Genomic DNA, 27,937 nt, shown 5'->3' on the forward strand with positions numbered 1-27,937 from the left:
AGTTGTTTTGGGGTGAGAAAAAGTGGCCTTTTTTTTTTTTTTTTTTTTTTTTTTTTTTTTTTTTTTTGAGGCTGTTCTCACCCTATTCCTCATGCGACTTGGGCCAACCAAAACTCACACAGGCTCAGGAGCTGCCAACAGCCCTTATCACAGCTTGTAGCAGCTTCTCACGCGATTTACACACACGCACGCACAAATCCCCCTCTCCACCGAGCGGAGCTGCAGCTGCCCTGGGACCCTTTCTCCGGGGGACATCGAGAGCCTGTCCTCTCCGGGAAGCCTGGCGGTGGGAAGAGGGGATGAAGCTGGGCTTCTCTCTGGCTCTTACCCTCCAGAGTTCATCCAGCGGGAGGACGATTTAAGGACCCGCTCCGCCCCTGCTTCCCCCCGCCCAGGCAGCTGCGGGAGGCTCTCAGTCACACGAGTGGGGAGTGGGGGGGAATGAGCCGCTGCAGCGGCGGCAGCAGGAGGAGGAGGGCAGGAGGGAGGGCAGGAGGGAGGGCACGAAGGAGGGAGAAAGGAAACCGGGCAGGTGACACCGCGCTGGGCTGCTCCGGCTGGGCGGGCGCGCAGCGGGCGGCAGGAGCGCGGCGGCCATGCACGTCAATGGGAAGGTGGCTCTGGTCACCGGCGGGGCGCAGGGCATCGGCCGGGCTTTCGTCCAGGCGCTGCTGGGCAAGGGCGCCAAGGTACGTCCCGGGAAGTTTCCCTCCCCTCTGCCTGCAGCCGGCACCCGCGGGCGGAGGGTGGCGGCAGCCCCCGGAGCTCGGCTCGGCGGGCGACCTGTCAGTCTGTCCGTCCGCCCTCCCGCCAGCCGCTCATTTTCCTCCCGTCCCGCTCAGGTAGCCCTGCTGGACCGCAACTCCGAGGCCGGACGGGACAGCAAGGCGGCCCTGGACGAGCAGTTTGAAGCGCAGAGGACGCTGTTCATCCAGTGCGACGTGACGGATCAGGAGCAGCTGAAAGGTAGGAGGGAGCGCTGAGCGCTGCGGCACCGGTGAGCGCTCGGCGGAGAGAGCTCCGCGGGACAGCCTGCTCCCGATCGCTTCTGGCGCTGCCTCAAAACCGACTCGTTCCTCAGCCTGCAGATGTGAAATACTGCTACCAGCATTACTACCACAATTTCACTTTGCTCCTTGGCACATCGGAAAGAAAAGCCAAAGTCATTTCCATTGAGTGTTGTGGGTGATATTTTTGCATTAAAACCTCTGCAGAAGATAATTGCTGTTTTATGAGTAATATATATAAACTTTAAAGCTCAGACTTGCTTTTTATGAGGTTTCAGTACAGATTCCAAGCTGCATTCCCTCGTCACAGGAGTAATAAATTCTGTGTCGAGTTGCAGCGCTCTTTACATACAGCACGCTTACATTCATTGTGTGCGGCCACAGCTGAAAGAACTGGCAAAAAGTGGCACGCTGCTTTATCATGAGGTTAACTATAGGGTAATAACATCTCACACACATTTTGCAGATGCATGGAATGAAAGCAGCTTCCCTGATGAATGATTTGCATTTCTGTTTTCACTTAGTGGATAAACAGTGTTCCCTACTGAGTATCATATAACATTGATGTACCTTCATAATATTTCATAACAGGCACATCACTTCATCAAAGTTTCATTATTAAATGGTACATTCATAGGTAGTGACTCAGATTTAGATTTTGACATCTCTTTTGTCAGTGCCTTTTCCCCAAATTCATTTCTGCCATGCTAGATGTTAACCGTTTTGGTCTGTTTTTGTTCATTACACTTCACTGGTCACTTTCTCAACAGTGATCACTGAGCATAGCCATTTCAGAAAACATTGCTGGTATTCCAGAACTCAGCAGTACTGTCCGCTGTTCCAACATTGCATGATTATTCCTAATTCTATAGCTTTACATTGTCTATTTGTAAGAAAGATGCTGTACTTTAAGTCTGGGATCTGCTGTAATCAGCAAAGTCTTTATCAGCTAGGTTGATGATTGACTTTTTCTCCAAGTGGGAGGAGTAAGGAGCAAGAAAAAGCATCCTAGGGGTAGGAATAACATGTGCTGCTGTGTGGGTGTTACCTCAGTGTGCCTTGTCTCCCACACCTCCTGCTATTCTTTAGTGCCAGGTGAGTGCAGGACCAACAGGGCGTGAACCGGGAGCTGGAGTGAGTAGGACAGGTCAGCAAGGGAGTTTTTGGAACCAAGGTAGTAGGAAAAAGGCAATCAGAGTAAAATTAGTAGTGGCCCTTGCAAAGAAAAAGAGCAACAGGTGGCTGCTGCTGCCAATGCCTCTCTGATCATTGCATTAATCCTGCTGCAGGTTTCTTACCATAAATTTGCATCATGTCTCACAATCCTTTTGGGATTCTCAGCTGGTTTTGGTGGGGGTTTTTGTTGGTTTTGTTTTTTTAACTATTTTATATTCATATTTTTCCACTTGCAATTGTAAGCTACTACTTCACATATTTAGATTAATTTCACATTTAGTGTTTAAAGGTTTTATCAGAGGAATAGAGGAATCACATCCTGTACTTTATATTAAAGGTCATGTGTGTGAATGAACTTCCTCTTTGTTTTAACTTTAGCCCTTACAGTAGGAAGAAAGTCCCAGTACTAGAACTAGTATTTCTAAGTACATGAGGCTTATGGGCAAGAAATCATCTGCTTAATCTAATTTCAAGGCTTGCCTGTACTTTTTTCTCTGGTGGTTCTTTCACCTAATCCCCCACAAAAATCTCCTATCTCATCCCACTTTTGAAAAATCACAATACTTACTATTGCCTTCCAGGGACATTTAAGAAGTTCACATAGAACTGGTGTTTGTGGTTGCATTATTTTTCTTACATTTCCTTTAAAATGGATCCTTCTCTTAATTTTTCCTTCCCCACTTAATATTTCAAACAGACATCTGCTTTTAATTTTTTATGGTTCCATAAGCACTAATTAATGTGCAATGAAAACCCAGAATTATTCTATGTTTGAAGAGGGAAGAATAAATCAGCTTATACTGATGTGTAGGTGACAACTTCACTAAGGATTTACAAGATTCTTCCTGTGGATAGGCGATAGATGGGATTACTGTAGGCAGATAAACTTTTACCAGAAATATTCCAAACACAGATATGCAAAAAACATCTGGTCTTTTCTCAATATGTAAAATAGAAAACTACAATTAGTCAAGTCTGTGTAAATTTAATTAAAAAATCATTTGCAAAATAACTATTATCCGTGGTGGTTTTTGAAGATTCTAGTTCTTAATAGAATCTTCAAAAACATCTTTCTTAGGAAAGATGTTATTTAGAGAGGGCTTAAAATGGAATTAGCCAGTTTCCAAAATTTGGAAGATAAATAAGGACCCAAATTGTATTTATTTTACTCATTCAAAATAAGTTAAATACTCACTTCTGCTTCTAATAAAGCCAAAGGTTTTCATTTGCCCTTGCTGATGGAGAATTGGAAAAATAAGTGACAGAAGAATTGAGAAATCAGAGAATGAATTGGCAACAAACATAAGAAAAGAAAAAAAAAGGCAGACAGATCAAACCAGAAGATTTATTAATATTACAATGTTCTAGTATAGGATAAGAATATTAGAAAAATCTGTACCATAAAGGCAGTTGGACAAATAAAACCTGTCCCATCAGCTGCCCAGCTCTTGTTTTGATCACAAGATGATGATTATGATGGACCTGTAGCATTGAGGCAAAGAAAAGGCTAGTGCAGGAAGAGCTTTGTAAACCCCTGCAACTGCTGCAGAAAAAGATAGATGTTTGGAAGCTGCTGCTATGCACCTGATTGACCTGAAGGGCCAAACACTAAAGATCAGAGAAGGAAGATGGTCCTGGGATCACCTTTCAGTGAAGTAATTTCATCAAGGCCTACCAAGTGTAATTTTGGTATACCTGAAATACTGTTGATTTTGAGTCAAATACCAAACCATGTTTTTTAAAATAATATTGGGGAGGTGGTGTCTTGGTTTACATAATAGTAAATATTTAGTGCCGAGGAACAATATTTGGAGGGAAAAACAAATAAGTTATATATACATGTCAGAAAATGTCCTCAGTCCTGGAACGTCTTAGTCTGGAATGAACATCTGGAAGTCATCTCATCCATCTTGTCAAAGCAGAGCCAGGCTTGAGAAGTTTGTTCCTCATTAAGACATCATCATGTTTTTCTATACACATCTTTTATCTCAGTTCTAACACTGTCACCTGGGAAAACACATTGTAGAAGTTTCCCAGTTCTCATTTTGAAATTCTTTGGAAGACAAGTCACTATTTTTATCCTCAGAAAAAAAAAGGAAGATTTGAATTTGAAAAACACATTATTAAAGTTACCTGAGAAGTAGGATATATAACAATTTATCCATAAATAGATACATCTAAATAAAAATCATGATTACTTATTTGTAGTTGAAATATTCATGTCAGTTATTCATTAAATAAAAACTGTGTTCTTAGGCTAAATTTGGACTGAATTAAGAATTTTTTTCTGAACACTTGAAGCTTTTGTTTTTCATTAAAAATAGATGGTGTCAAATATTGACTTTACTAGCTATACCAAACTGCTACAAAGCAAGCTATAAATGCCTAAGTTTTGTAATTGGGGTGCCAAACATCCTATCTAATACAAAATGTATAAGTGCTAAGAACTTACAGCTCCTGTTATCAGACTTTATCAAACTGAATGAAAAGTAAACAACATTATCTTAATCCTCCCACTTTCCCTAAATATTTCTGATGTTGGTGCATGTTAGATAAAGTATTCAATTGCATGTTGCTCACTAATGTTTAAGAAAATAATGACGACATATTGGTATACTAATAAACCTTTAATTTTTTATGGATGCATTGTATTTTTATGTCTTACTTTCCAAAGTTCTAAGAAATGTCTCTCTTGGATCTTACTATAGGTGCTTTCAAAAAAGTAACTGAACATTTTGGAAGGCTGGATATTGTGGTTAATAATGCTGGAGTGAACAATGAGAAGGACTGGGAAAGCACTATACAAATTAACTTGGTAAGCATTATCTCTTTTCTCCTGTCTATATTTCAGTATTTAATGCTGGAATACAGTTAACAGCCTGTGGCTTGTGTAGATTTTGCCAGATGACAGAACATTAATTATTGGATTGAGAAGTACAGCTATTGAAACAATCACCACATAACTAGTGTGTGGTGGGTCCCTAAAATTGTCTATCTGAGACATATAGCACTGTGTAGAGGTGCTTGGACTATCTATCACCAAACATTCCCTTTCTAGGCAATCCAATTATTTCCCAAATAGATGTAAGAGTTGACTGCCCAAGGCAGTAAAGGTGCATCCACAGTAGGCCAGTCTGTTTATATGAACATTTTAGAACATTTTAGTTACTAATGAGGCTCGGCTGGCCTGCATTAGGGTTGCCATTTGGTGATACTACAAGTAAATTTGTTCAGCCAAGACCTCCACACTTTCCTCACCACATGGCAGCATAAAATCTGAGTTTTAATACAGGTCACTTCACCATCATCACTGGTAGGAGCACACTATTTAAGGGCACTTACTCCGTAAAATCCAGTACATTCAACAAGCCTGTAAAATTAATTTTCAAACAAACTGTTACCACTATGATATTATCTGGTATCTCGTCAAATGAAACCACAATATCTGTTTCTCAGTTGCAAAGTTTTTAATGTCAAGTGCACCACTAGGACATCTAAGCTCCAAAGAATAACTTTTACAGCATTAATAGAATTTCTAGGTTAATGAAATTCAGCTTGTAGTCTACCATTTGTGAAGTCCTAATTCAATGTGAGTCAACAAGTCACCCCATGATCATACTTACTGCAAAGGAAGTAGCAAAAGGAAGCTTTGAAGAATAAAATATGGAGTTTTCTCATTTGAAATTTGTTGTGCAACAAGAAAGCTCAGAATATGAAAATTAGGTGTGTTTTTGTCAAAAAATTTAAAGACAAAGATACCCATCTTTGAATTCTAATGCCTCCAAAAAAAAAACAAATTAACAAAATAACTCCAGAACAAATAATATAATCTGTATATGAGACAAGTTACAGAAAAGTTAATGAGAAAATCAGTATTTGTAACAAAAAGCATTTAAGTTTCATAACGCCTTTCTCTTGTTGTTTTTATATCTATGCCTTATGTATTCTCCAAGATTTGAGTACATATATTTCTTCCTCTTTATTTAATTTCTAAAATGTTCCAAAAAATTAAACATTAGGAAACTTCATATTGTGAAGTAACAGTAGTTTGTCATCTTCAGCAATAGGTAACATGTGTTATCTCTTAGTGCAGATCCCTTGAATGTAAAAGAAGACTGCATTCTAGATGTCTTTTTTCTCTTTACTATTCTGCCTGGTTTTAACAAGATACAAGTTAATGTAGGCAACTGTCAAATTTGCAAGCAGAGATAATTAGTCATCACTGGAAATACTGAAGTCCATGTGAGAAATATGTTTGACTGTGATGCTTTTTGTCAAGGTAAATATCCTCACTTAGAGTGACATCTTAATATTTTTTTTATGCCAAGAGCTTCAAACAAAAGATGATAAGATCCTCCTCCTACTATATTGCAGAAGACACCAAGCTGGGAGGGGGTTTGATCTGTTGAGGGGTCAGAAGGCTCTGCAGTACAGTGAAGTGCTGGCTCCTGAACTTGGTCACAACAACCTCATGCATCGTTGCAGGCTTAGGGCAGAGTGGCTGAAAAGGTGCCCATTGGGAAAGGACCTGGGGGTGCTGGTCAACAGCAGCTGCATGAGCCAGCTAAGCTCAGGTGGCCAGGAAGGCCAATAGCATCCTGGCCTGAATCAGCAATAGTTGAGGCCAGTAGGACCAGGGCAGGGATTGTCTCTCCGTAGTCAGCATTGGTGAGACTGCACCTCAACTGCCATGTTCAGTTTGGGCCCCTCACTACAAGAAAGATGTTGAGGTGCAGGAGTGTGCCCAGAAAAGGGCAACAAAGCAGTGAAGGGTCTTATGAGGAGCATCTGAGGAAGATGAGGTTGTTTAACCTGGAGAAAAGGAGGCTCAGAGGAGCCTTATCACCCTCTACAATCACCTGAATGGAGGTTGTAAGAAGGTGGGGGACAGCCTCTTCCAGGTATGAAGTGATAGGACAAGAGAAAATGCTCAGAAGGGCTGGAGGAGGTTTAGATTGGATATGAGGAGAGATTTCTTCACCAAAGAGGTTATCATGCGTTGGAACAGGGTGCCCAGGAAAGTGGCTGATTCACCATCCCTAGAGGTATTTAAAATGCCTACAGATGTGGTGCTTGGGGTTATGGTTTAGTGATGGATTTGGCAGTGCTCAGCTAAGAGTTGTATTTGATTATTTTAAAGGTGTTTTCCAATCTAAACAATTCCATGAATCTATTTTTCTTTTTTTCTTATTACAAGTAATGGAGCAGAAGCAGACAATAGGTGGTCTCAAAATCTGAAATCTGAGTCTTAGAAACGTACCTATGCTTAACTATCAAGTTTAGCCCCCTGTTTTTTTTCTCTAAGGAAATATTTTACACTTTACACATTATTATATATGTAAGTTTACCATAAATGTCCTAATGACCTCATACAGAGTTGAATGTTGAAAATTTTTATAAATATGTGGTGGTGACTGGAAGAACATCTAAAATGATCAGAGTAGAAGTACAGTTAGTGGGTTAAATCAAAGCCACTCTAAGATCCAAATATCTCCACTCACCTATTGATTTGATTATTCTTTCCCTAACTATCTATATATATATATATATATATATATATATCTTTCCCTAACTAGTCAACAAACTATCTCCATAAGCATTTCTATCTAGTTACTGTAATTTCTGTAAAGCAAGGTATAACACTTTGTATTTTTGTTTTTTTAATTATAACAAAAAAAAAGAATAGCTGATGCATGTAATATCTTCTGTGGGTTGGTTCTATAAAATCTGTTTCTTGTGGAAAGGAGCAAAATATATATGAAATACATTATTTTAAAATGCCTCGATTTCCCTCTTGTAGGATAGTTTAAGTATTCTTTCTTTTATTCCCAAGAACAGAAATAGCTACTATAGCCACACAGTGTGATACACATTATGCACATATTTTTTTTATTTTAAAAGTGGAAAAAAATCTACATGCCAGTCGTTGTCTTAGTGATTTCATTTATATATTGATATAACAAATATTCCGTGCCCCAGTCTAAAGTACAAAGTACAAAAGTAGAGCAGTACAGAGCAAGATAAATCAGAACAAACACATCTGGGGTGTGTTCTTTATGGCTAAAACAGTTCACAGAACTGGTTGGTCTTCAGGAACGTTGTTATAGAAGTGTAAGGAAGTTTTCTGATAGTACTGCTCAAGAAACCATGAAGAAGAAGTTTCAAAAAGTGGGACTTAATTTGGAAGAAAAATGGAGTAAAACACAATTCCTACTTATGTCCATTACAGTTTCCTGAGAGCGAGAAAAGACAGCCTGATAAAGCTGGGGATGGGGTGTAGGAAGGAGTACTGACTACTAAAATGATATTTCTATTGCAATGCTTTCCACCATTTTGCTATATTTTGTGCTAAACATCCATCTTTTTATTACTTTACTAGTACATCTATTTTTTTTTTACTTAATATCCCAGCAAAGCCATCTATTCCTCACCTCAAAACTCCAACTCTCATGGTGTTTATTTGATTGATATCAGCTTGATCATCAGAGGCTTCAACTAGTGATACCCATTCAAGGGTACACACTTGCTATTATGGCACATAGAAAAATGTACTTGGCAACCATACAAGAATTCCGTTTTAAAGAGATATTACCAGTGTAGTTTCAGCAGTCTGTCACACACACAGATTTGCGCGCAGAATATCACATGGGTGTATGACACATAAATTCTTAAGGGTCCTACCTACAGTCCTCCATCATGACAGTCTTTATTGCATTCATAAAAAGTTTTGCTTAAGGGATCCAGAAATTTTATAACCTGACTTTTTTTATTCTTCAAATCCCTAAAGCAATAAAAGGGCCCACATCTTTAGAAGCCTTGAACATGTATGTTATTTAAACACAATTGGGTGTTCTAAGAAGCTTCAATAATTTTATCTTGTGTTGACGTCGCTTCCTGGAACGACTTTAATTAGAGTGGCCACTATAATTGCAGTGTCTTTTGTCATTACAAATGTACTGACCACATTTTACGCTAAAGACAATCCCCCAGATTACACACAGGGTCTTTTTTTATGCTCATGTCAGAGGCTTCTGAAAACTGACATAGGCTGCAGTATACAGTTAAACGTAACAGTACTGGTACCTATGCTTATATTTTAAATATTACCTGAATTAAAAGTTCAGAAGTATTTTATGTGGCATTTTGACCACCTTACTGTTTTATTATGACAAAAAATTAATTTTGTATATATGTTTAAACCAATTCCCCAAATGAATTTATGAAAAACTTTGAAAGCAAAATCACAACTATTTCCTATTTACATGATAATTTTGCAGGCTTTAACACATTCTGGCAAAACTTTAAATTGCAGGCCAGAACCTGGGCATATCAAAACACCCCAGTCATGTGGGATTCAATTATTTAAGCATTATCCAGAAGTAAGTAGAATTCAAATGCACACATTTATTATGTGCATTTCTTCAGATGCATGACAGTCTTATTCTTCATTACTAGGCAAAATATAGAAATATGCAGCCATTCCAAGTTTTTACATTTTTGCAAGTTTGCACAATTTCTTTCCATAAGTGGCAGAAATAACAAATTTCATGCATTTACAAAAGTCCTTTTCTAAAATGAAGTCTACCAACATAATGGTTTGTCCCTAAAAAATACTTAAATTTGAACTACAGAAAAGATCATGCACCACTGTGTATTTATGTGTGACTCCTTTCAATATAGCTCATGGTGAAATACATGTTCCAGCAACTAACAAACCTTGCAAAATCAATGTTTGCTTATCAGTGGGGACTTGTTTCTCAGAAGGCCAATTAAAGTTTCAGCAGAAGACAGAAGGATAACTAAGCAAACATCAGAAGTGATTCATTGAATTTATTTTTGTGACAATGGCATCATGATCATCAAAAGGCTGTTCCACTGTGCAAGCTATAAAATGGAGTATGTGGCAACCTGCTTCTGGTCCATACACCTTGCTGGCCTTTCCCAGCATAGCAGGAGAAATTAGAAGGACCGAACTTTCATCCCAAAGTAATGTAACCTGGACACATAGCTGGATTTAGCAGCTGGAAATAACCACTAGGTCCCACACTAGAAACAATGGCAAGCATCATTTCTCAGTGCTAGCAACAGAGGGAAAAAACAAAACAAGCAATGCTATCTGTAGTAGATGAAATGGCATAGGTGACTGGTTTACTAACAAGTGGCTACGTTAATGGCTTACTTGCCTATTCTTCAGCAACATTTGATGTCAGAGGACTAAGTGCCTAGGGGTAGATGTGGCCAAAAAATTAGAAGTGACACTTATCTTGAAATTAGTAGCAAAAGGATCAATCCTCTAAGTACATAAAGAAGCCTCTAGGTGTAATTATTTTTGCTGTTTGTATTGTACTAGGAAGGACACAGTTACTTACCTTAATAGCACAATAAGCCAATGAAATTTTTGCTTTGTGGTTTTAATGCATGTTTACAGTAACCAGCGTTGAAGTATAATGAAAACCAAAGGTTTTAAACTAAAAGCGTAAGACCAGTTATCAAAATGGAATACTATTCCTATGTCCTTCAGGAATGTTGGGGTGTATTGAATGAGGAGAGGGAAGTAAAGGAATCTGCACCATAAAAAACTGAAGCATAGTGTTTCATTCCCACGTTGTAAAAGAGCTATTGATTTGTAGGAAGTTATCTAATCCTGCTATATATTCCTTTCTCCTTTCTGCCTCTTCCTCTCTAGACTTCTTGTTTTCCACAGTTTGAGTTGGAAATTCATTCTCAAGAGCTTAAAATTTTATTTCATATAGCAATCAAACTAACCTATACATAGGAGTTGCAAGGAACTTGTATGCTTGCTCCAACTTGTCTACATCCTAGAAAATCTACATTAAAAAAAAAGTCCCACCTTCCTGTCCAACAGCAAAATGCTAAAATTTTCCATGGATATCACAAGCAGCACTTTTAGTTTCAGAATTTTGAAGTTCATCTTACACAGTTAACAAAGTACTTTTAAATGTTTGATTTACAACATCACTCTATGATAGGCAAATGATCTTGGGTCAAATTCCAGCTCTGTGCTAACCTGCTTTATGAAACCACAAGTTGGAGGTTCTTTCATTTTTATTCAGTGTCCCTAGCACTGAACTATCTTAGTACAGGAACCTACATAAAATGTTACTATTTTGTTTTCTCAAAGAAATTAATATTACCATATCACCTTGATATCAATATAGTGCTCATCTTCAGCGCTGAAGATGCTGATGTATTTTCTCAGCATGAAGTACCAGATGTATCTGACAAGTGGTGGCAAGCAAAACCTTATTAAATAACTGTGAGAAACTATGTCAGTTGGAAGAGCTGCCCTGAAACACTAGGAAAAAAAGCACTGTGTACTCAGTTACTTTCAAAGCAATTGTCACTTGAAAATTATGATGAATAATGATGTCCTGGGCACCATCACCAAAAAACACTTTTTTTTTTTAATAAATAAATCTAAAATTAAACACAAAGTATGAAAGCTGACAAATATAATGTTGGAATAGAGCAACATTGTACACATTGGCTGACATTGGTTCCTAAAGGTGGAGAAAATTAATTAGTGCTCTACTGAAGACTCTTAGCCTAATTAGAATCAGAGTTTCAATATATGATTTTTTTTTTTTAGAATGATAAAATAAAAGCTATACAGCCAAAGGACACATAGAAATGTGAAGAATCAAAGATTTTTTAAGTTTTAGTTCTGATTTTGACACTGGCGACTAAATTGCCAGTGAAAATTTAATGATATAAGAAATAATTGAATAAGTTACTGATTACTGATACGTTATTCTCAAAAACAACTGTAAATATTTTGAGTATATTCACAATTATTTTGCAATGTTTACCATGATGTCAGATACCATATTGGTTTTATTACTGTAGGGTACTTCTGCATGCCTGATCTCTTCTAATTTAAATCTGTAAATTAATGGTAGGACATATTACCACACTCACCACTATAACTTTATTTAAAAGAATCCGAATTTTTTTGCTGACAGTTGAAGAGTAAAACTGCCTCCCTTGAGAGCACACTCAGACCTCCAGTGCACCTTAATGGCCTATCTTCATTATGTGCTGTAGTAAAACTCTGAATATTGGTAAGAAAATAAACAGCAGTGTTGCTGAGGTATGTTTGTCAACATCCAGAAGAACAGTAATTTAGATTATTTTCTGAATTCAAGGATACTAGTTAGGATAAAAACAAAAAAAACACCAAAGAAAAAGAAAAGAGGTAAGAGTCAGCTCTACCATTTTTTAATTTACCTACATTTAGTTACAAAGCTGACTACTTTGACACTCTTTGTTGACATATTTATGAAAAACCAGTTGCAAACAAAGAAATCATAAAAAATTCAGCTCTAAAATGCCTTTGTGTACAAAGTCTCCCAGCATATTTTCATCTTAAGCTGAGTCAGACCATTTTTTTATTAGGTAATTTTAAAGTAACTTTCCCAGAATTTTTATTTAATAAATAATCTATAAATTATTGTTGCCTAAAAGCCTGGGATTAAATTATTAGTCTTAAAAGAACTACTGGGGAACTGCACAATCTGAAAATACTTTTAGTTTCTTTCATTTAAGTGAAAGGAAATGACAGACATTTTCATCATAACCTAAAACCAAAATACTTTCTGCCTGGGTTCAGAAAACACATACATTTTGAGAGGATTGGAGAGAGGTGGATTCTTTCAAGAGCATGGGAAATTCAACACACACTAGAAGAAAAATGCCATCTGATGAGAGTGCAGGCAGGTTCTTCTCACCCTGGGTATGTGGTTCAGAGTTTACATGCAGAATAATTCTGTATTTTATCAGCCCAAACATCATAAATAGCCATTTGACTCAAGATCAGCCACACTCAGTGAGGTTTTTGTGGGGATCACAGGTGAGGATTACAAGGCAGGTGTAAGGGGCAATATCCAGATGGAAGTCTGCATTTGTCTTGAAGACCACCTCTCACAATGCCTTTATGTAAAGGAGAACATGTCTCCAGCAACTTGAAGAAATATTAAGTTAATGGATTCCAGAAGAAGAAAAAGAACAATACAGTAATTTTGACTGGACGGCCAAACTACCCACTTTTTTCTTGGTTTGTAATTGTGGTTTGACCAAGGACTCATCTAGCTCTATTATCTCTGAATTAGAAGGAATTGAAAAGCCTTCAAGGAGCCACAAGCTACTTCCTTCTTCAACTGATTTATTTTCTCTAATTATCCTAAGTAGAATTCTCCTCTGCTCAGCAGGCTGAGCCACTGCTCCAGGGCATGACAGGACCTGCACCTGCTCTCCAAACACAACATTAACCCCTTTCTTCCTTAAATATCTTCTGTACAGCCCCTCAAACTTTGTAATGAGGTTTCGGGTTGTTGTATCTCTGTCAATGGGCAACCTCATGTAAATTGAAAAATCAATCAGTGATATTAATAAATTCAGACATGCACTCTTCCAAACCCGATTCCTAGTAAGACCAAAAAAGCATGAGGGATAACTGAAAATAAATTAGCAGTACTACTTTATGTTTTGTAACATGCATGTCTAAAAATATGAGCTAATGAAAATGGAATATAATACCCATCTCAAAATTATTCCAATTTTGCTTTAGGAATTTAGATAGTGACAGAAAATTAGTTAACATTCTGATTTTTAAAAGCTTTTCTCTTTTTTCCCCCCAGTTTCTCCAGTCACTATCCATTAGGTTTTAGGGAAATACAGATTCTTCACTGTGGGTTTTTTTAATGGGAAATTTCTGTCTCTGTTATTCTGCAGACCTCTGGTCAAAAATATTGAAATAATCATGCACGCTTCACCTTTTGGAAATCTTAATTTATTTGGGTCAATAAATAGCACTAAAAAGTCATAAAGTACCAATGAAGTTCTCATTTAAAAGCTGAAATAATATTTCCAAAAGACTAAAAGTGTGTCTCAATGTATTTTTCCATTTTAAGTAGAAATTGTAAAGCAAATATTAAATTCTTCCAGACAGAGCTTAAAAAAATTGGTAAATAGTTATGGAATTCATCATTACATTGAGTAATACTGGAACATTTCTGTAAAGTTATTATCTTCCACCAGGAACCATATCTGCTGCCTTTTTCTAACTACTTGTTTCACTCTCAGGTAAAGTGACTTTCTGGGAGAAACTCTCTCATGATTCTCCCAGCAGGCTGGGAACCCAAGGCTTGGTGTCTTTGGACATGTCAGTTTAAAAGTCTGAAGCTCAGTCAGAGGAATCTCAGCAGAATTCCTGACTGCTGTAGGGTTCAAAAACAGATTTTAAGGAATCAAGATGATACATATAGCTCTTAGAAATTGTTTTTTCCTTGAAGTTCTGTCTTTAAAAAAAATAAATGTTTGTAAAAATCACAGCTAATATTATGCTAATAACATCTCACAGCTCTTATAATGTCTTTTTTACCTTCTCTGTATTTGTCTGCGGTGGCTAACTTTCATTTGAGAGGAATGGTAAAACTCCTGTAACTTTAGTCAGAAAATAATACACATTTTTAGTATCTTGGGACCAGAAATATATCATGGTACTTAATCCTAAAAAGTGTGAATTTCTTTTGACTTGAGCCTAATGCAGTTTTAAGTGTTAATGTTAGAATCAGATAAAGTCAGTACATTTTTTATAATATAGAACAGGCTATCTCAACAAAAATGATGGGATTTAGATCAGTTCATCTGCCACTTATATTTTTAGTTATGAGTTTCATCTATAAATTGTTTACTCTTTATTTCATTTCCTTCACAGCTCTTATTCCACATTTCAATATTTTAGTTTGTTTATTTATATCTTATTAAGAGAAATAAGTAAACTGCTATTACTTCTGTCTATTGCAATTATGCTTCTGAAGTTATTGAGTTGCAATATTGTGGAGTGTCTCTGTGCTTAAAAACATCAAAGTATAAATAAGATCACTGGTAAAGCAATACAGGTTCTAAGCACCACAATAAAAGCAAGTTTCAGTTTGTAGAAGCACAACAGATATTTTGAATAACATCAATAATTCAGTACAATAATTTGAATAGTTTTGAGTACCTTCAATAATTCCTTCCTCTCTATACCAGACATCTGTGATCAGAGGCACCTACCTTGGCTTAGAATACATGAAAAAAGGAAATGGAGGTGATGGAGGAGTAATCATTAATATCTCATCCTTGGCAGGTGAGAAAATTTTCTGCATAGACAAATTCTGGTGGGTTTTCTTCTTAAGTAAATGAATCATACTGATCAGTCTTACTTTCTATTCTTTTTACGGCACCCTCCTCTTTAGCAATATTTTGAACTGGTTTTCATTGTAGTAACAGAAGGAATATCAAACAACCGCAAATTTCATTTGTATTTTTAAACACAATTCAATTGAAAAAAAATCAGTACTTTTCCAGCCTATCAGTCTTGTATTTAAAGGGTTTTTCTGTGTCTGTGCAGAAGACCAAACTCCAGTAATTTCATTCATTCCAGGATATTCCTATGTGTTTTAACAATGAAAAGCTGTTAAGATAGCGCCAGCTACAGTTAATTGATTGTGCACAGGTGTGGATGTTCTGAGTAGTTTTAAGTTCTCCTACAAACCTTAGCTTTTGTGACAAAAAGTCCAGTTCACCCTACTGACATAATGCATATGGATCTTGAGGATCTGACTTAATGCATGCAGGTCTCCAAAGGGTGAGAGTATCTTATTAAAAGACTCCATATACCTTTTACTCAGCATTTGTCATACTGCCTGACACATTGCCTACTGGCAAGTTTGTCTCTATAGGCTGAAACGGACATTGTATTGGGTCCAAATTAACCTGAAGGAGACTGCTGTTTCAGTGCAAGAGGTCATCAACACAAGTAAAATATTAAACATGTTTGCAGAGACACTGATGCCCAAGGCAGTGCTTAAGAAAGGGTAGGGCTAGCAAGTGGCTTGATTCCTTTTCTAACTGGTCTCAAATGAACACAAAATTATTTTGTTTTTAAGACCTAAAGGCTTGGCTGTTCTGTTTGTTAAGACAAACAACAATTTCTTTGCTTTGTTTGGTTTTACATGGCTTGTGTTTAAAAATTTTTTCCAAGGTCATAAGGAAAGACACACTTTAAAAGCTAACATATACTAATTTTTATTCCTTATTTACTTACTGCTATTTGTGCTTTGTGATTGTAATTCTCCTTTCCAGTCTGAAGGTCTAAGTCCTGTAGTTTATTCCGTATATGAAAGACAAACTTCCATTGGCTTGCTTAACATCCCCTTCAAGTGTTTTCTCAGAGCTTCAAGTGTTTTCTGTTGATCATTAAACTTCTGAGTGGTTTTGATCCCCACTGTCCAAGCTCTCTGTAAGATACAGACAGCAAACCTTCCTATGTCTTTCTGAGCAGCAAGAAGAGTTGTACATTAATGCTTATGTAAAATCCAATAATACTTCCTTTGCACATTAATTAGCTACATTAATATTAATCAGTACATCACCATGGGAATTTTGCCAGTGATTTGGACTAGGCACAGAATCAAGCCTTACAGTATTACATTTCCAAACACCCATGGTACTACCAAAATTATTTCTTTGAAGTGGATGTTTAAAACTGTTAATTCAGCTGGATCAAAGCCAGAGCCTGTCTATCCAGTAGCGAGGTTTCCTTTCTTTAGTCTTGACCCCAGACTTAAAGGAGGAAGAGAAATATGTCAGCACATGCAACAAACACTCAACTATGTCTCAAAGCTACAAAATTTAATTTTATTAGATTTGTGCATTCATATCAAGAAGAAGTAATTCTGCTAAACTGAGATAAGGAGAAATGTGTTTTACTTCAAATTTGGCTCCATAAAAAATAATTTCAATGACTGCAGAATTTTGCATTGGAGTTGACTTAATTTGGTCTTTTACCTTGTGGTGGCTAGTACCTGTACCCTTTTTGCAAAAGATAAAAGGGCAAAAGGATTTCAAGTATGGCACACACTTTTGTTTGGATGGATTTTGTATTTTGAAGATCTTGGGTTTCATATTTTCACAGAAAACAAATTTGTATCTAGCTGTATTTTAGCAGACAAAAAAAAAGTTTAAGTATTCACAGAGGGCTTAAAAAATATTAGAATTTTTTAGCATAGGATCATGCTACTTTTTTGAGAGGCTGTTCAATGTGTAGTGAATCTGGATGCCTTTCTATGGCACAGCCATATCGGTGGTTTGACTGCTCTCAACTTCAAACATTCAGATTCTGCAAACAGCTGGTTTGCCTTTCCTTTATTGAAAGCTTCAGCCACAAGAAATACTTAAAGTACCTGTCACAGGAAACAAACTTTTTTAGGACCAGATCCTATATGTATTACAAGAACAAAATTAATCATATGGTTACATCACCAAGCAAGGACTCTGTCACAGTGATACAGGGGAGCAGAAGTGTCAATGGCTGTACAACTGAGGCCTTCAGGTCAGCATCATGGCAGAGCTTCTGGTCCCTCACCTTTGTGAAAAGGAAAATGCTCAGCAGAATCTGCCAGAATGAGGTTAACAAGAATTAGAAGCTATTCCCTTCAGACTTCAGTTCAGTACAAAAAAAAAAAAAAAAAAAAAAAAAAAAAATTGTAGAAATGGCACAGATTGGAATTTTTACTAGGATTTATGTTTCACCTTTGTTTTGCACTCAGGAAGACTAAAATTATGTCATGGGGGTACACAGAGAGAAAACCAGAAAGGCCAAAAAAAAAGGCTAATAAGTTTTATTCAAAGAAAGGAACTTACTTAAATCTCTGAGAGCAACACGTTCAGTGGAAGAGTGTAACTGGGGAAAAATGCTTAATTCTGTTTTTATCAAAGTTCTTTCATTTCTTCAAAGTGGATTGAAAGAAAATACTGGTTTCAGCAAAGCCTACTGATACAGTTCAAAGTTGTTGATAGAATTCTCCATCTCTAGTATTAATTCCTCAGAATGTGATTATTGAAACTATTGACCATGACAAATAAGGAGTTGTACTGAGACACCTGACACCATATCTTCAATGGTAGAGTGCTCTTGACACCAACAAGGAGAGCAGAGTATAAGCAAGGGCAAGAAATGTCTCTCTCAGCCTGCCAGGAACTGAGAAAAATAGAACAAAGCAGTGAACATTGGAGCACAGGATTATTGTTGGTCTGCTTGAACTGGTTTTGGTAAACCAAAGAGCCTCTTGAGTCATCACAAAGTCATTTTCAATTCACCATGCAGCAACATCTAGAAAGAGAGAAAAATCTTGCCATGGCAGCACCCCCCTCCTCCCCATCTAAGAGAGGTTAAAACACAAATGTATTACTTTCCAGAAGTACACTAACCCACCGCTATCCATTTGAACACCCTCTTCTTCTTCTCCACATTATTTTGTGCATAATGGTCTCTAGTCTGTTTCACTGCCATTCTGCTTTGCATAATATAATTAAATATTCATGGCAGCAGCAAATAGAACCCAGATTTTCTAACAAACGAATGCCCTAATATGTCAGGAACTCATCTCTGCTTACTGATTGAACAAATATGTGGGCAGAGCAGACTCAGTATGACACAGACGTTTGTCATAAATACTGGCTAGGAGAGTCCCTGGGACACACCACCAGCAGAGGCCCAGCTCCTCCTGGGGCAAGGAAGTGGCTCAGAGCTGGGAAGCCTGCACTGTGGTTCTGAGTACTGAACCCAAGCACAAAAGTGAGACAGGACTGTTATTGTTCTGTGTGAGGAATGCTAGGACTAGTCTTAGATACTTTATCCAAAACTGAGATGATTTTTTCTTGGTTCTCCACTTCAGCAAAGATAATTTCAATTAGAAAAGAACTGGCAAAAAAAAAAAAAAACTGCTATTTGTTCCTCTCTTCTTGCCTAGTTATTCCTGCCGTCTTTGGCATTTAAGTCTTTGAACCTTATTCCACTTCATTATTGTGAGCTGTGCCCTTCCTTTGTTTATTTCTTGACTTTGCTTCTCTTCCCTCTCAAGTAAAAGGTGATTTTTCCTACCGTGGTTAAAAAATAAAAATAAAATTACTTCTAAATTCTTCCTCTGTGTTTCCCAGTAGACTTTGTCTGTTTTATTCATGTTAGCTGCAGTCTGATTAAAATTTCCTTTATTTGGAGCATGTAAAAGTACTTGAGAGTTTGGGGTTTTTAAAAAATAGTATTGTATTGTTGCCAATGTGCCAATATCCCAATGTTTCCAATAACCTCAAGAATGGTGATCTTCAAAAGTCAACAGAAGAATATTAAACATTTGTTGTGATCACAACCCACAGGAGACAGTACAAAATCCATTTCATAGAGTGAATTCTTAAGCAGAAGCATAACGCATTAATCCAAGCTAAGCAAATAAATAAAATTTTAAAAGAATAATAGGTTAAGTTCCTCATTTCCCGTCATTTAACAGTGCTGCTTTAACAGGATCATCAAGGTAGCATTTAAATCAAGCTAAAACTTTGAAGCTTTCAGGTTGGTAATTAGAGCTTTGTGCTGTCTTACAAAGTTCTTTCTGTCAGACAAAATAGATCCCAGAGCAAAGAGCCCATACAAGTCTAGCATATATAATTTTTCTGGCAAATCCATACTTAGAGCTAGATAGCAAATTCTTCATCTCCACTGAGGTAAGTCACACCCCTTCTTGAAAGTATCACCTTAACCTTAAGATCTAAAATATGAAAGATAAAGAAAATATAAGTTATTAATTTGGACTATTTCCATTATAATCAAACATTAAGGCATTAAAATTACTATCTCATTTTACAATAGCACATTCAGGAAAACATTTTATCCTCTGGCTTTCAGACAGGCTGAAGTTTGCTATTCATAAGGCCTAATTTTCAGGTAGAACTACAGCATCTATTTGGTCCAGTTCAGCTTTCATTGTACAGTAGAAATTGTTGGCATAATTGGCAGAAATGAATATGTGCTTATAGTCTGTCATTGCTTCTTGAATAGCTTTTTGCCATCTACTCAGACTTACCAGAATTAATTTCTTAGTTTTCTAGCAAAACCTCAGTTCTCTCTTCTTTCTCTACAACAAATAAAAATTTTGTGCTCCCCACTTAGACCATAAAAGTTTACAGTGTTAGCAGAAAATGTTTATTTTGCTTCTCCTATTCCCACACTTCCTCCTTGAACACACTGTAAATGATTGCAGGTATCCAGTTCACACTTTAGATATCAAAGCCTATCTAAAAGACTTTGCTCCTTAATATACTTTAAATACTTTACCTATTCATAGATGCCTCAAAAATCTCATTCTTGACTGTTTTCTTCCAGATTATGTCCTCTATTTTAAGTCATACTTCATAGATACAACTTTTCCTTTTAGAAGTTATGGGTTTTTATTACTTTTTTTGCCTGCATATTTTTATTCCTCTAATTTTTTCTTAGCCTAGCCCAGATTACAAAAAATAATTTACAAATGTTTATTAATCCATTTTGTTGCATCTCTGTCACAAATACACTGCAAACCTATATGTGTGTTTAAGGTAATCATAAAATAGGAATATACCACCTCTTCATTCAGCTACCTTTTTATTTTAAAGGACTCATGCCTGCTGCATTCCAGCCTGTGTACTGTGCTACAAAGCATGGTGTCATTGGATTCACACGGTCCATAGCAGTAAGTATGCATTTTCCAAAAGGGTGTCAGCAGCTCCTTGGGAACATGCTTATGTTTTTCATGCTCCTCCTCTATAGCCACACAAGTGGAACTGAGTTTATGAAAGAAAATAAAGTGTGTGAAGCAGTGGAGGTTCCCTCCTTTCACAAAGGGAATCTGAAGATGCAATAAGCATGGCATCTGTGTGTTTATGACCAGTTTAAGGTTTGGACAACATAGAAGAAAGATGTTGTAAAGTAATTTAAGGACTGTAAGAGGCATCCAAAACCAAAATTCTAATCCAAGTTTTAAAAATATTTTTTTCAGAACCCTGTCCCAGTCATTTAACATATTGGTTTCCTTATTTCTAAGTCAGGTCAATGACTTTTTTTAATGATAAATAGACACTGAAGTGTAAAAAATTACTTGAACACATTATTATTTATTCTTACTGACTTTTAATACTCTGAAAATGAAAAATGACACATTCAGAATGGGGCATGTAAGATGACCATATTATAAGTTTCAGCCTCTAACTCAAAAACTTTCTAGTTAAATTGAACAGCAGTGGAATAAAACAACTTGGAGGGAGAAAATGCAATTACAATTTGATAGATTAATCTTAATCTGCTCACATAAGATTTCCAATTTGATTTCCAGAATTAAATACCTAAAATTATACAACCAGTTTATTAACATTAATTACACTCCAGCCATATTTTATACCCCCATCCCCACACAAATAACTAATTTTTCAGATTAACATAAATAACGTGGATAAGCGTTGCATATATCATATTAAGCACATCAAGAACATGAAACCGAGTTTTCCATTTTTGTTTTCTCATTAGCAATATAAATAAGCACAAAAGTAAATTAGAGGAAATGCTGTCTTTAAGGAACACGAGAATGCAGAGGAAAAAAAGAATAATAAACATACAGAACTACAGTATTTACCAGGAAAGCCACTACAGCCTGATGTTGGGCAGATACCTATGACTTCAGTTTCTTGTCTCCCCAGACCAAAAGGGCAGGCTACCATGCCATGAAAATGACATGTATCTTACATAATACCTGAAAGGAGTCCATTAAGTGTTAAAATAAATAGAAAACAGTGCTTAACAGTTATGGTTATTCGTGGATATATCATGTATAGTTCATCAGTTCTGTGCTACTTCTAAGAAAGTTCATTCAGCTCACCCAGTTCATCCAGTTCATTTGACTCACATGTGGATGTTGTTCAGACTTTTTTGCTACATGCACACTTCGGTAGAACCACGAACATGGGGTCCTACCTCTTCCAGAACAACTTGTGCTTCTTTCTTGTATCATGTTCCTGAGCTGCTTCCTGAAAAAAAAATCAGTCCACAGGGACTTTCCAGAGGAGATGCTCAGTGATAGATTCATACCTTGGCAGGGACAACAGAGCAAGTAGAAAGGTTTAGCATTACAGTTGTAGGGATAGAGAACATATTGTATTTCTGTTGTTGTGAGGAAGGTATCTTAATACAGTATGTTAAAGATTATTTTATTTATTTCAGAGTTTTATTTTAATTTAAAAAAGCCCCTATAAGATTGGAAGCATACATTTGAGAGAACCTTTTCTTGTTTTTGCTTAGAAGAGTTATATCATTACCCTAGGATACTGTCAAAGACATGCTAAGGAGCACTAAGAACAAAAAGTATTAAGAAAAAAAAATAACCAGCTTCATGGAAAGAGTTCTGATTTCTTGTAGAAGTATTCTGCTAACAAAATAAATGTGTTTTGTTTTGTTTTTTTTCCAGTAATCTAGTATGATTACTAGACAAAACATGCTTCAAACTCATTTGTTAAAACAATCAGTAGTAACAAAATCTCCTTACTTAGCAAGACAGAAAATACTTTGTGGTAACTTTCATTCTTTGAAAATTTGCTTACACAATACTCTCTTAAAATGTTGATGACAAATGCCTACCCCTTTCTCTTTTCTAGTTAGCTGCTAACATGGAAAACTACGGTGTGAGACTGAACACAATTTGTCCAGGATTTGTCAACACACCAATTCTTCAGTCAATAGATAAAGAAGAGAATATGGGACAATACTATTCATACAAAGATGAGATAAAAAATATGATGCAGTTCTATGGTGTGATGGAGTAAGTCAGATACTATGTGGGTTTTGCACTTTGTTGATGAAGAACAAGGACACACTTTCAGCAAAATTAAGCAGAAGGGAAATACAGCCTCAGATAAAAGACTGTCAAATGTGTTATCTGTACAGAAAGAAAAAAATGGCAAATATCTAAGCCTATTTTAGGAGCACCATCTGCACAGTGATATATCCCTTTATGCATCCCCATTTCCCAGCAAAGTCTAAATCAAATTAGCAAGTTAAATATAGTGATTTTAGTTTTTAATAGCTTTTGGTATTCCCTCATGAATTTGTTTAATCAAATTCGTTGTGAGATACAGGGTATATAATTTGCACAGAATTTTCACAAAATTGTCAAGTGAACCAAGGCAGACATCAGACCATGAACTGACAAAACTGGATTAAGAGTACAATAGCAGCCATGATGGATCATATCAAAGAGTTACCTGGCCCACTGCATCTTGCCAGCAAAGGCCAAAAGCAGACAGCTTGGACAGACTGTGAGAACATGGCAAGCATAAAATTATATTCTTTAACACTTTCTAAGCTTCTAACAATTACCTTCCAAGATGTGTCTGCACAAAGGAAATTATATGATTGTGTTGTTTCACCTATACTTTATGTAAAATACTTTGTACCTATTGATCACAGCAAACAGCATGTGAAATTATCCTTTATGCTAATTTGTATGTCAGCTCTGCTACAGAAGCAGGATAAATCAACAGCAAAGTGCTGCAGAGGATTGTGTAAGGATTACTTCTGTCCATTTCCCTGACAGAGAAAACTTTGATAGGAAGCCCAGTGGCAGCTGGATGTCCACAGGCATTTATCAGAAACTAGAGCAAACAAATAATGATAAAAAGTAGCCACTTTAGATGTATGTCCTGATTGAGAATACATCTCTCCTGAAACACTCATACCACCTCTGCTTTTCCTCAAAATAAATTTGTTCAAATGCCCTTTTTTTAAATTTTCAGATATATAGATTTACATTTAGTTTCTTGTCCTTTTCACATGTTCTATGATATCATAACTCTGAAATAACTTTTTTTTTTTCAGCCCATCAATAATTGCTGAGGGATTGATAACAATAATTGAAGATGATACTCTAAATGGAGAAGTTATGAAGATCACAGCATCCCAGGGAATTCATTTTCACCAATATGGCCAAACACCTTTTACATCATCAAAGAGATAAATAATTGTTTTGGGCTAATTTCTTTAGGTTTTTATCAAATATAAAAATTTTTGAAAATAAATTTTCAGGAGAAAAAATATTAGTGTTGTTTCTAGATCAGTAACATCCTAATAACAAAAAGCTAGGTGAGAAAATCTGTTGTGGGAAGATGTTACCACACTATTCTGATTCTATAAGCACTAGTAACAGTATTTATTAGTAGAAAAAACATACTGCTCTAAAGTCTTTTTTTAATTATTGTTTAGTAGTAGGGGCCAATTTTTTTCATCCTGGTTGTTTGGTCTACATACTCCAAGCATAGTTTAGTTTATCTGACTTACTTTGTTATAATTCTTTTCACTGCCATGCCTGCTTATTTACATCTTGAATTCTTCAGACCAGGAATTCAATTCAGGAATCTATATCACAAATGTAGCCATAAGGAGTTAAGAATTAACTTTCTCTTATGAAATATTAAATATATGCAACTTAATATGTTGTATATCATATAAGGAAGTGCAGGTTTTTAACTTCTTGGATTTTAGATATTTATAAAATATTTCAGAAATATTTTTATTTTCTTTTGTAGATATATATATGTGAATTTTCTCTCTCTGTATATACAAAGATGAATATTTTGGCATTGATTGAAATGTCTGCTTGCCTATTAAATCTTATTTTATAAACATTTAATTCTTGCCTTCATTGTGTAAAATCTCAATTCAATTCTGAATAATCTGGTTTTTATCATGTTTTATACATGTGCCTTTTGATTTCACAGTACATATTCTCAGATATAGCATGTCATATAGTAGCAATGAGAATAAAAAATGAGCTTCCTACCTCCTGAGAAGTACTGAATCTAGGGCAATCCTCAGCTATATTTATGCAAAAAATCTGCATACTTCATGGGTTACATGCCTAACAGAAGTAATTTTTTTCATGGTAATTTAATTAGGCTCATAGCATAAGAAGATTTGATAGCTCCTGGGAAAGCTGGAAAGTTAATGTTCACCCTTCTTAGGAGTACTGACTTTAATTCTACTGATTTTTGTTACTGAAAGGTGGAAACAGTAGTACTTACCTTCTGTGGAAGTCAGGAAGCAATAAGTCTGTTCAGAGAGAAGAAAATAAACAGGAAAGAAATTTGCATACTTTGAATTACTCATCCTTCTCCCAATGCCAGCATTTTTGGGTATGTTAACACTATTTTTAAAGCCCATTTTGACCACACATAGGATGCTAGCCACACCTTTAGCATCCCTGACAGCATCTGTATATGCCTCTGATTAAAAACTACTATCTGATTTCACAGTATTCATTTCTATGTCTGTCTCATTAAAACCAGAGCACTTCCCAATACATGGCAGAATAGTGTAAAAGATGTGATGAAAATTTGAAGTCAGCATGTGTTAGTTAGGTCCTAAAGCTAATAATCATCTACCTCTGTGTGTCTCCTTGTTAAACTCATAATCCAGTTGTGTTTCTAATCCAGTTTCAATGTAGTCTAGAAACTAGGGAAGGTTTAATAATAATGATTGTACATTGCAAAACTTGAAACCACCAAACTCCCCACTAGGACAATAACTCATCAGCTTCTTCTTATTCACTTCAAATAACGATAGGAATATTATTGATGGTACATTGCTGGCTTGATTGCTTTTGCTCATATCTGCTCTTTGATACCCCAAAAGAAATTTCTGCTAAACAGGGTGGGTTGACTTCCAAAGGGAATAAGTGAAAGAATAAATAACTTAATAATGTTAGTAATAAAAGACCAGGAGTCCAATGTATGCTCCCTGAAGGAAGAGAACCAGAAAGAAATGTCAAGTTAATTACAGCTAATTATTTTAGTCATTGCTCAATTAACTTGTGATATTGCACTTCTATGAAATTCTAACCTATTAATTGGCATTATTCTAAGATTCCATTTATGTGGTATATCAATAGTCACGCAATAAAAAATTGGATTCCTAAAACATGCAATTAGACTCCAGGACAACGGAAAAATCTAAGCCTATATCTGGGAAAGAATTTAAATTGTATCTTACATAGGTCTTCTGGATTAATTTTGTAACTCAAAAGACAGATGCTTTCAAATCAAAACCATACAGAAAACTTCATGAAAGGCATATACTGCACTGATTTCCATTTGATAATCTGATAAGAAAGCCTCAGAATCAAATAAACATTTAAACTGAGATAAATCTGTAACCTACAGGAAGAAATACGTACAGCAAGGCAAAATCCTTGATGCAAGTCATAATGTGAAAAATAACCATCAAAATTCTACGTTTTAATTAAAAAGTGCCTTAAACCAATTGCAGTTTCAAATAGTCTGAATTAAAACACATCTGGTTTTATCTGCACAGGATGAACAAGTTCTACATATGTTTTGGAAGGGTTTCCTGTAAGACTTCCCCTCAAACTTTGGAAGACTTCCAGTCAGAAAGAAAGAGAGCATATGTTTGATTTAAAGAGAGAAACACCAGAGAAGCAGTAGGTAGAAAGAAAGGTTGAGAAGGAAGAGTTTCATTTTTTGCATAAAGACTGTTTTGAAACTTCATCTTCAGTTAAAAGTCTTGACATAATTCCAAGACTTAATTTATTTTGCCCGAGAGACCATCATTTTTAAGACAACAGTTGCAGAGTTGTAGAGAAACTCAGCCAAAAGGAAAAATAAATATTTTAAATTAGTAACACTAATTGCCAAGAACATAAAATAAAAAGTAATATTCTAGACTGATATAATGATCATGATTTGCAATGAAAACTCAACCCCATGTGACACAAGTTTACTTTACAGTGTGTCCTTAGAGTTTCAAGTAGGATTTTTCTTAGGGGTAAAAAATAAATATTACTAGTGAACTCCATTTTTTTCAGCGTTTATGATCCTACAGAAAAGCCAAAATTGTAAGGCATTTCAAATGCTTTATTACATGACAGTGTTAGTTTATTTGAATTATTTCATGCCTTCATTCAAGGCATTTAAGAGGTATATAATCTACATAATGATCTGGATTGTTCATTGCATTCTGTATCGTTCAGAATGACCTGGAACTAACTTGCATTATGAGTGCCATAAAATCGTATGGCATCAATTTTGTTATTGATGGGGTGAACCATGGAGTAACGACTCTTTCTTGTAGTTTCCTGAAATTAAGGAAGTCCAAATATGAGAGATTAGACCTTTTGCTCTTGTTTGGAACACAAGCTTTGCAGTAAACAGTAAACCAAAAAATAAATTTCAATAAACCCAAAACCTGATTTCCATTGCAATTTTGAATATGAGACTAATCTTTAAAGGAAAGCATTAGATACATAAAGACATGTCTTTTGGGCAGGACAGACTCTTCTGACAGATGATGATTTCCTTCCTCCAGTGTTGAACTGCTCTAAACTTTCGACAGGATGATTCTCCAGCTTGAACTTCCCTTTTAGCTACATCTATTTGCTTTGCATCAAGAGACGTTGACAGTTTTCAGCTCCAGCTCCAGGAATCCAGATGGTGTAATGAAAGTGAAAGATAATACCATATGACTTAGATTTTTTTTCCCTCCAGTACATGAAGGAACAGCTTAAGGTCAGGTCAAATTTAAAATTAAAACAGAAAGGAGCAGTAAACAAGCATAATGCTTTTATTCTGATGGGGACAGTAAACAGGAAGAGATCAGATGAGGTAAAATAAGGTACAAAGAGGCTAAACCTGGAACATCTTTAAAATAAGTAACTTAAACCCCACTGTTTAAGTGAAAGGCCATTACTATGCACTGTGGCCCAATTTTAAATCTGGATGTTTTCTGATTTGTAAAAAGACAGTCTAGCACAATATTCTCTCAGGGATCCAGAGAATAAAATCAGGCTCTTCACAGTAAAAATTAATTTTAATGAAAAAAA

At 36.1% G+C, this 27,937-nt stretch overlaps 1 protein-coding gene across 2 annotated transcripts; it reads left to right on the forward strand.

Moving 5' to 3' along the window:
- Positions 1 to 480: 480 nt before the first annotated feature.
- On the forward strand, positions 481 to 24,733 carry HPGD (15-hydroxyprostaglandin dehydrogenase). 2 transcript variants are annotated; one of them, XM_002188031.6, is made up of 7 exons: positions 481 to 689; positions 843 to 966; positions 4,892 to 4,998; positions 15,237 to 15,333; positions 20,676 to 20,752; positions 22,704 to 22,867; positions 23,923 to 24,733. In XM_002188031.6, exons 1-7 carry the CDS (start codon positions 597 to 599, stop codon positions 24,059 to 24,061), a joined length of 801 nt encoding a protein of 266 aa, XP_002188067.1. In that variant the 5' UTR covers positions 481 to 596; the 3' UTR covers positions 24,062 to 24,733. The 2 variants fall into 2 exon arrangements, with proteins under 2 accessions (XP_002188067.1, XP_072784469.1); XM_072928368.1 differs by lacking the exons at positions 481 to 689; positions 843 to 966 and adding an exon at positions 2,081 to 2,102.
- Positions 24,734 to 27,937: the final 3,204 nt, after the last annotated feature.

Source organism: Taeniopygia guttata, chromosome 4, assembly GCF_048771995.1.
Source record: "Taeniopygia guttata chromosome 4, bTaeGut7.mat, whole genome shotgun sequence".
Taxonomy (NCBI): domain Eukaryota; kingdom Metazoa; phylum Chordata; class Aves; order Passeriformes; family Estrildidae; genus Taeniopygia; species Taeniopygia guttata.

Excerpts from the sequence above, each read along its gene's own strand:
- HPGD (XM_002188031.6), top strand. The coding sequence starts at position 597 with ATGCACGTCAATGGGAAGGTGGCTCTGGTCACCGGCGGGGCGCAGGGC. Across the intron at positions 20,753-22,703 it reads GATTCACACGGTCCATAGCA|TTAGCTGCTAACATGGAAAA; the intron begins GTAAGTATGCAT and ends TCTCTTTTCTAG. Across the intron at positions 22,868-23,922 it reads CAGTTCTATGGTGTGATGGA|CCCATCAATAATTGCTGAGG; the intron begins GTAAGTCAGATA and ends TTTTTTTTTCAG.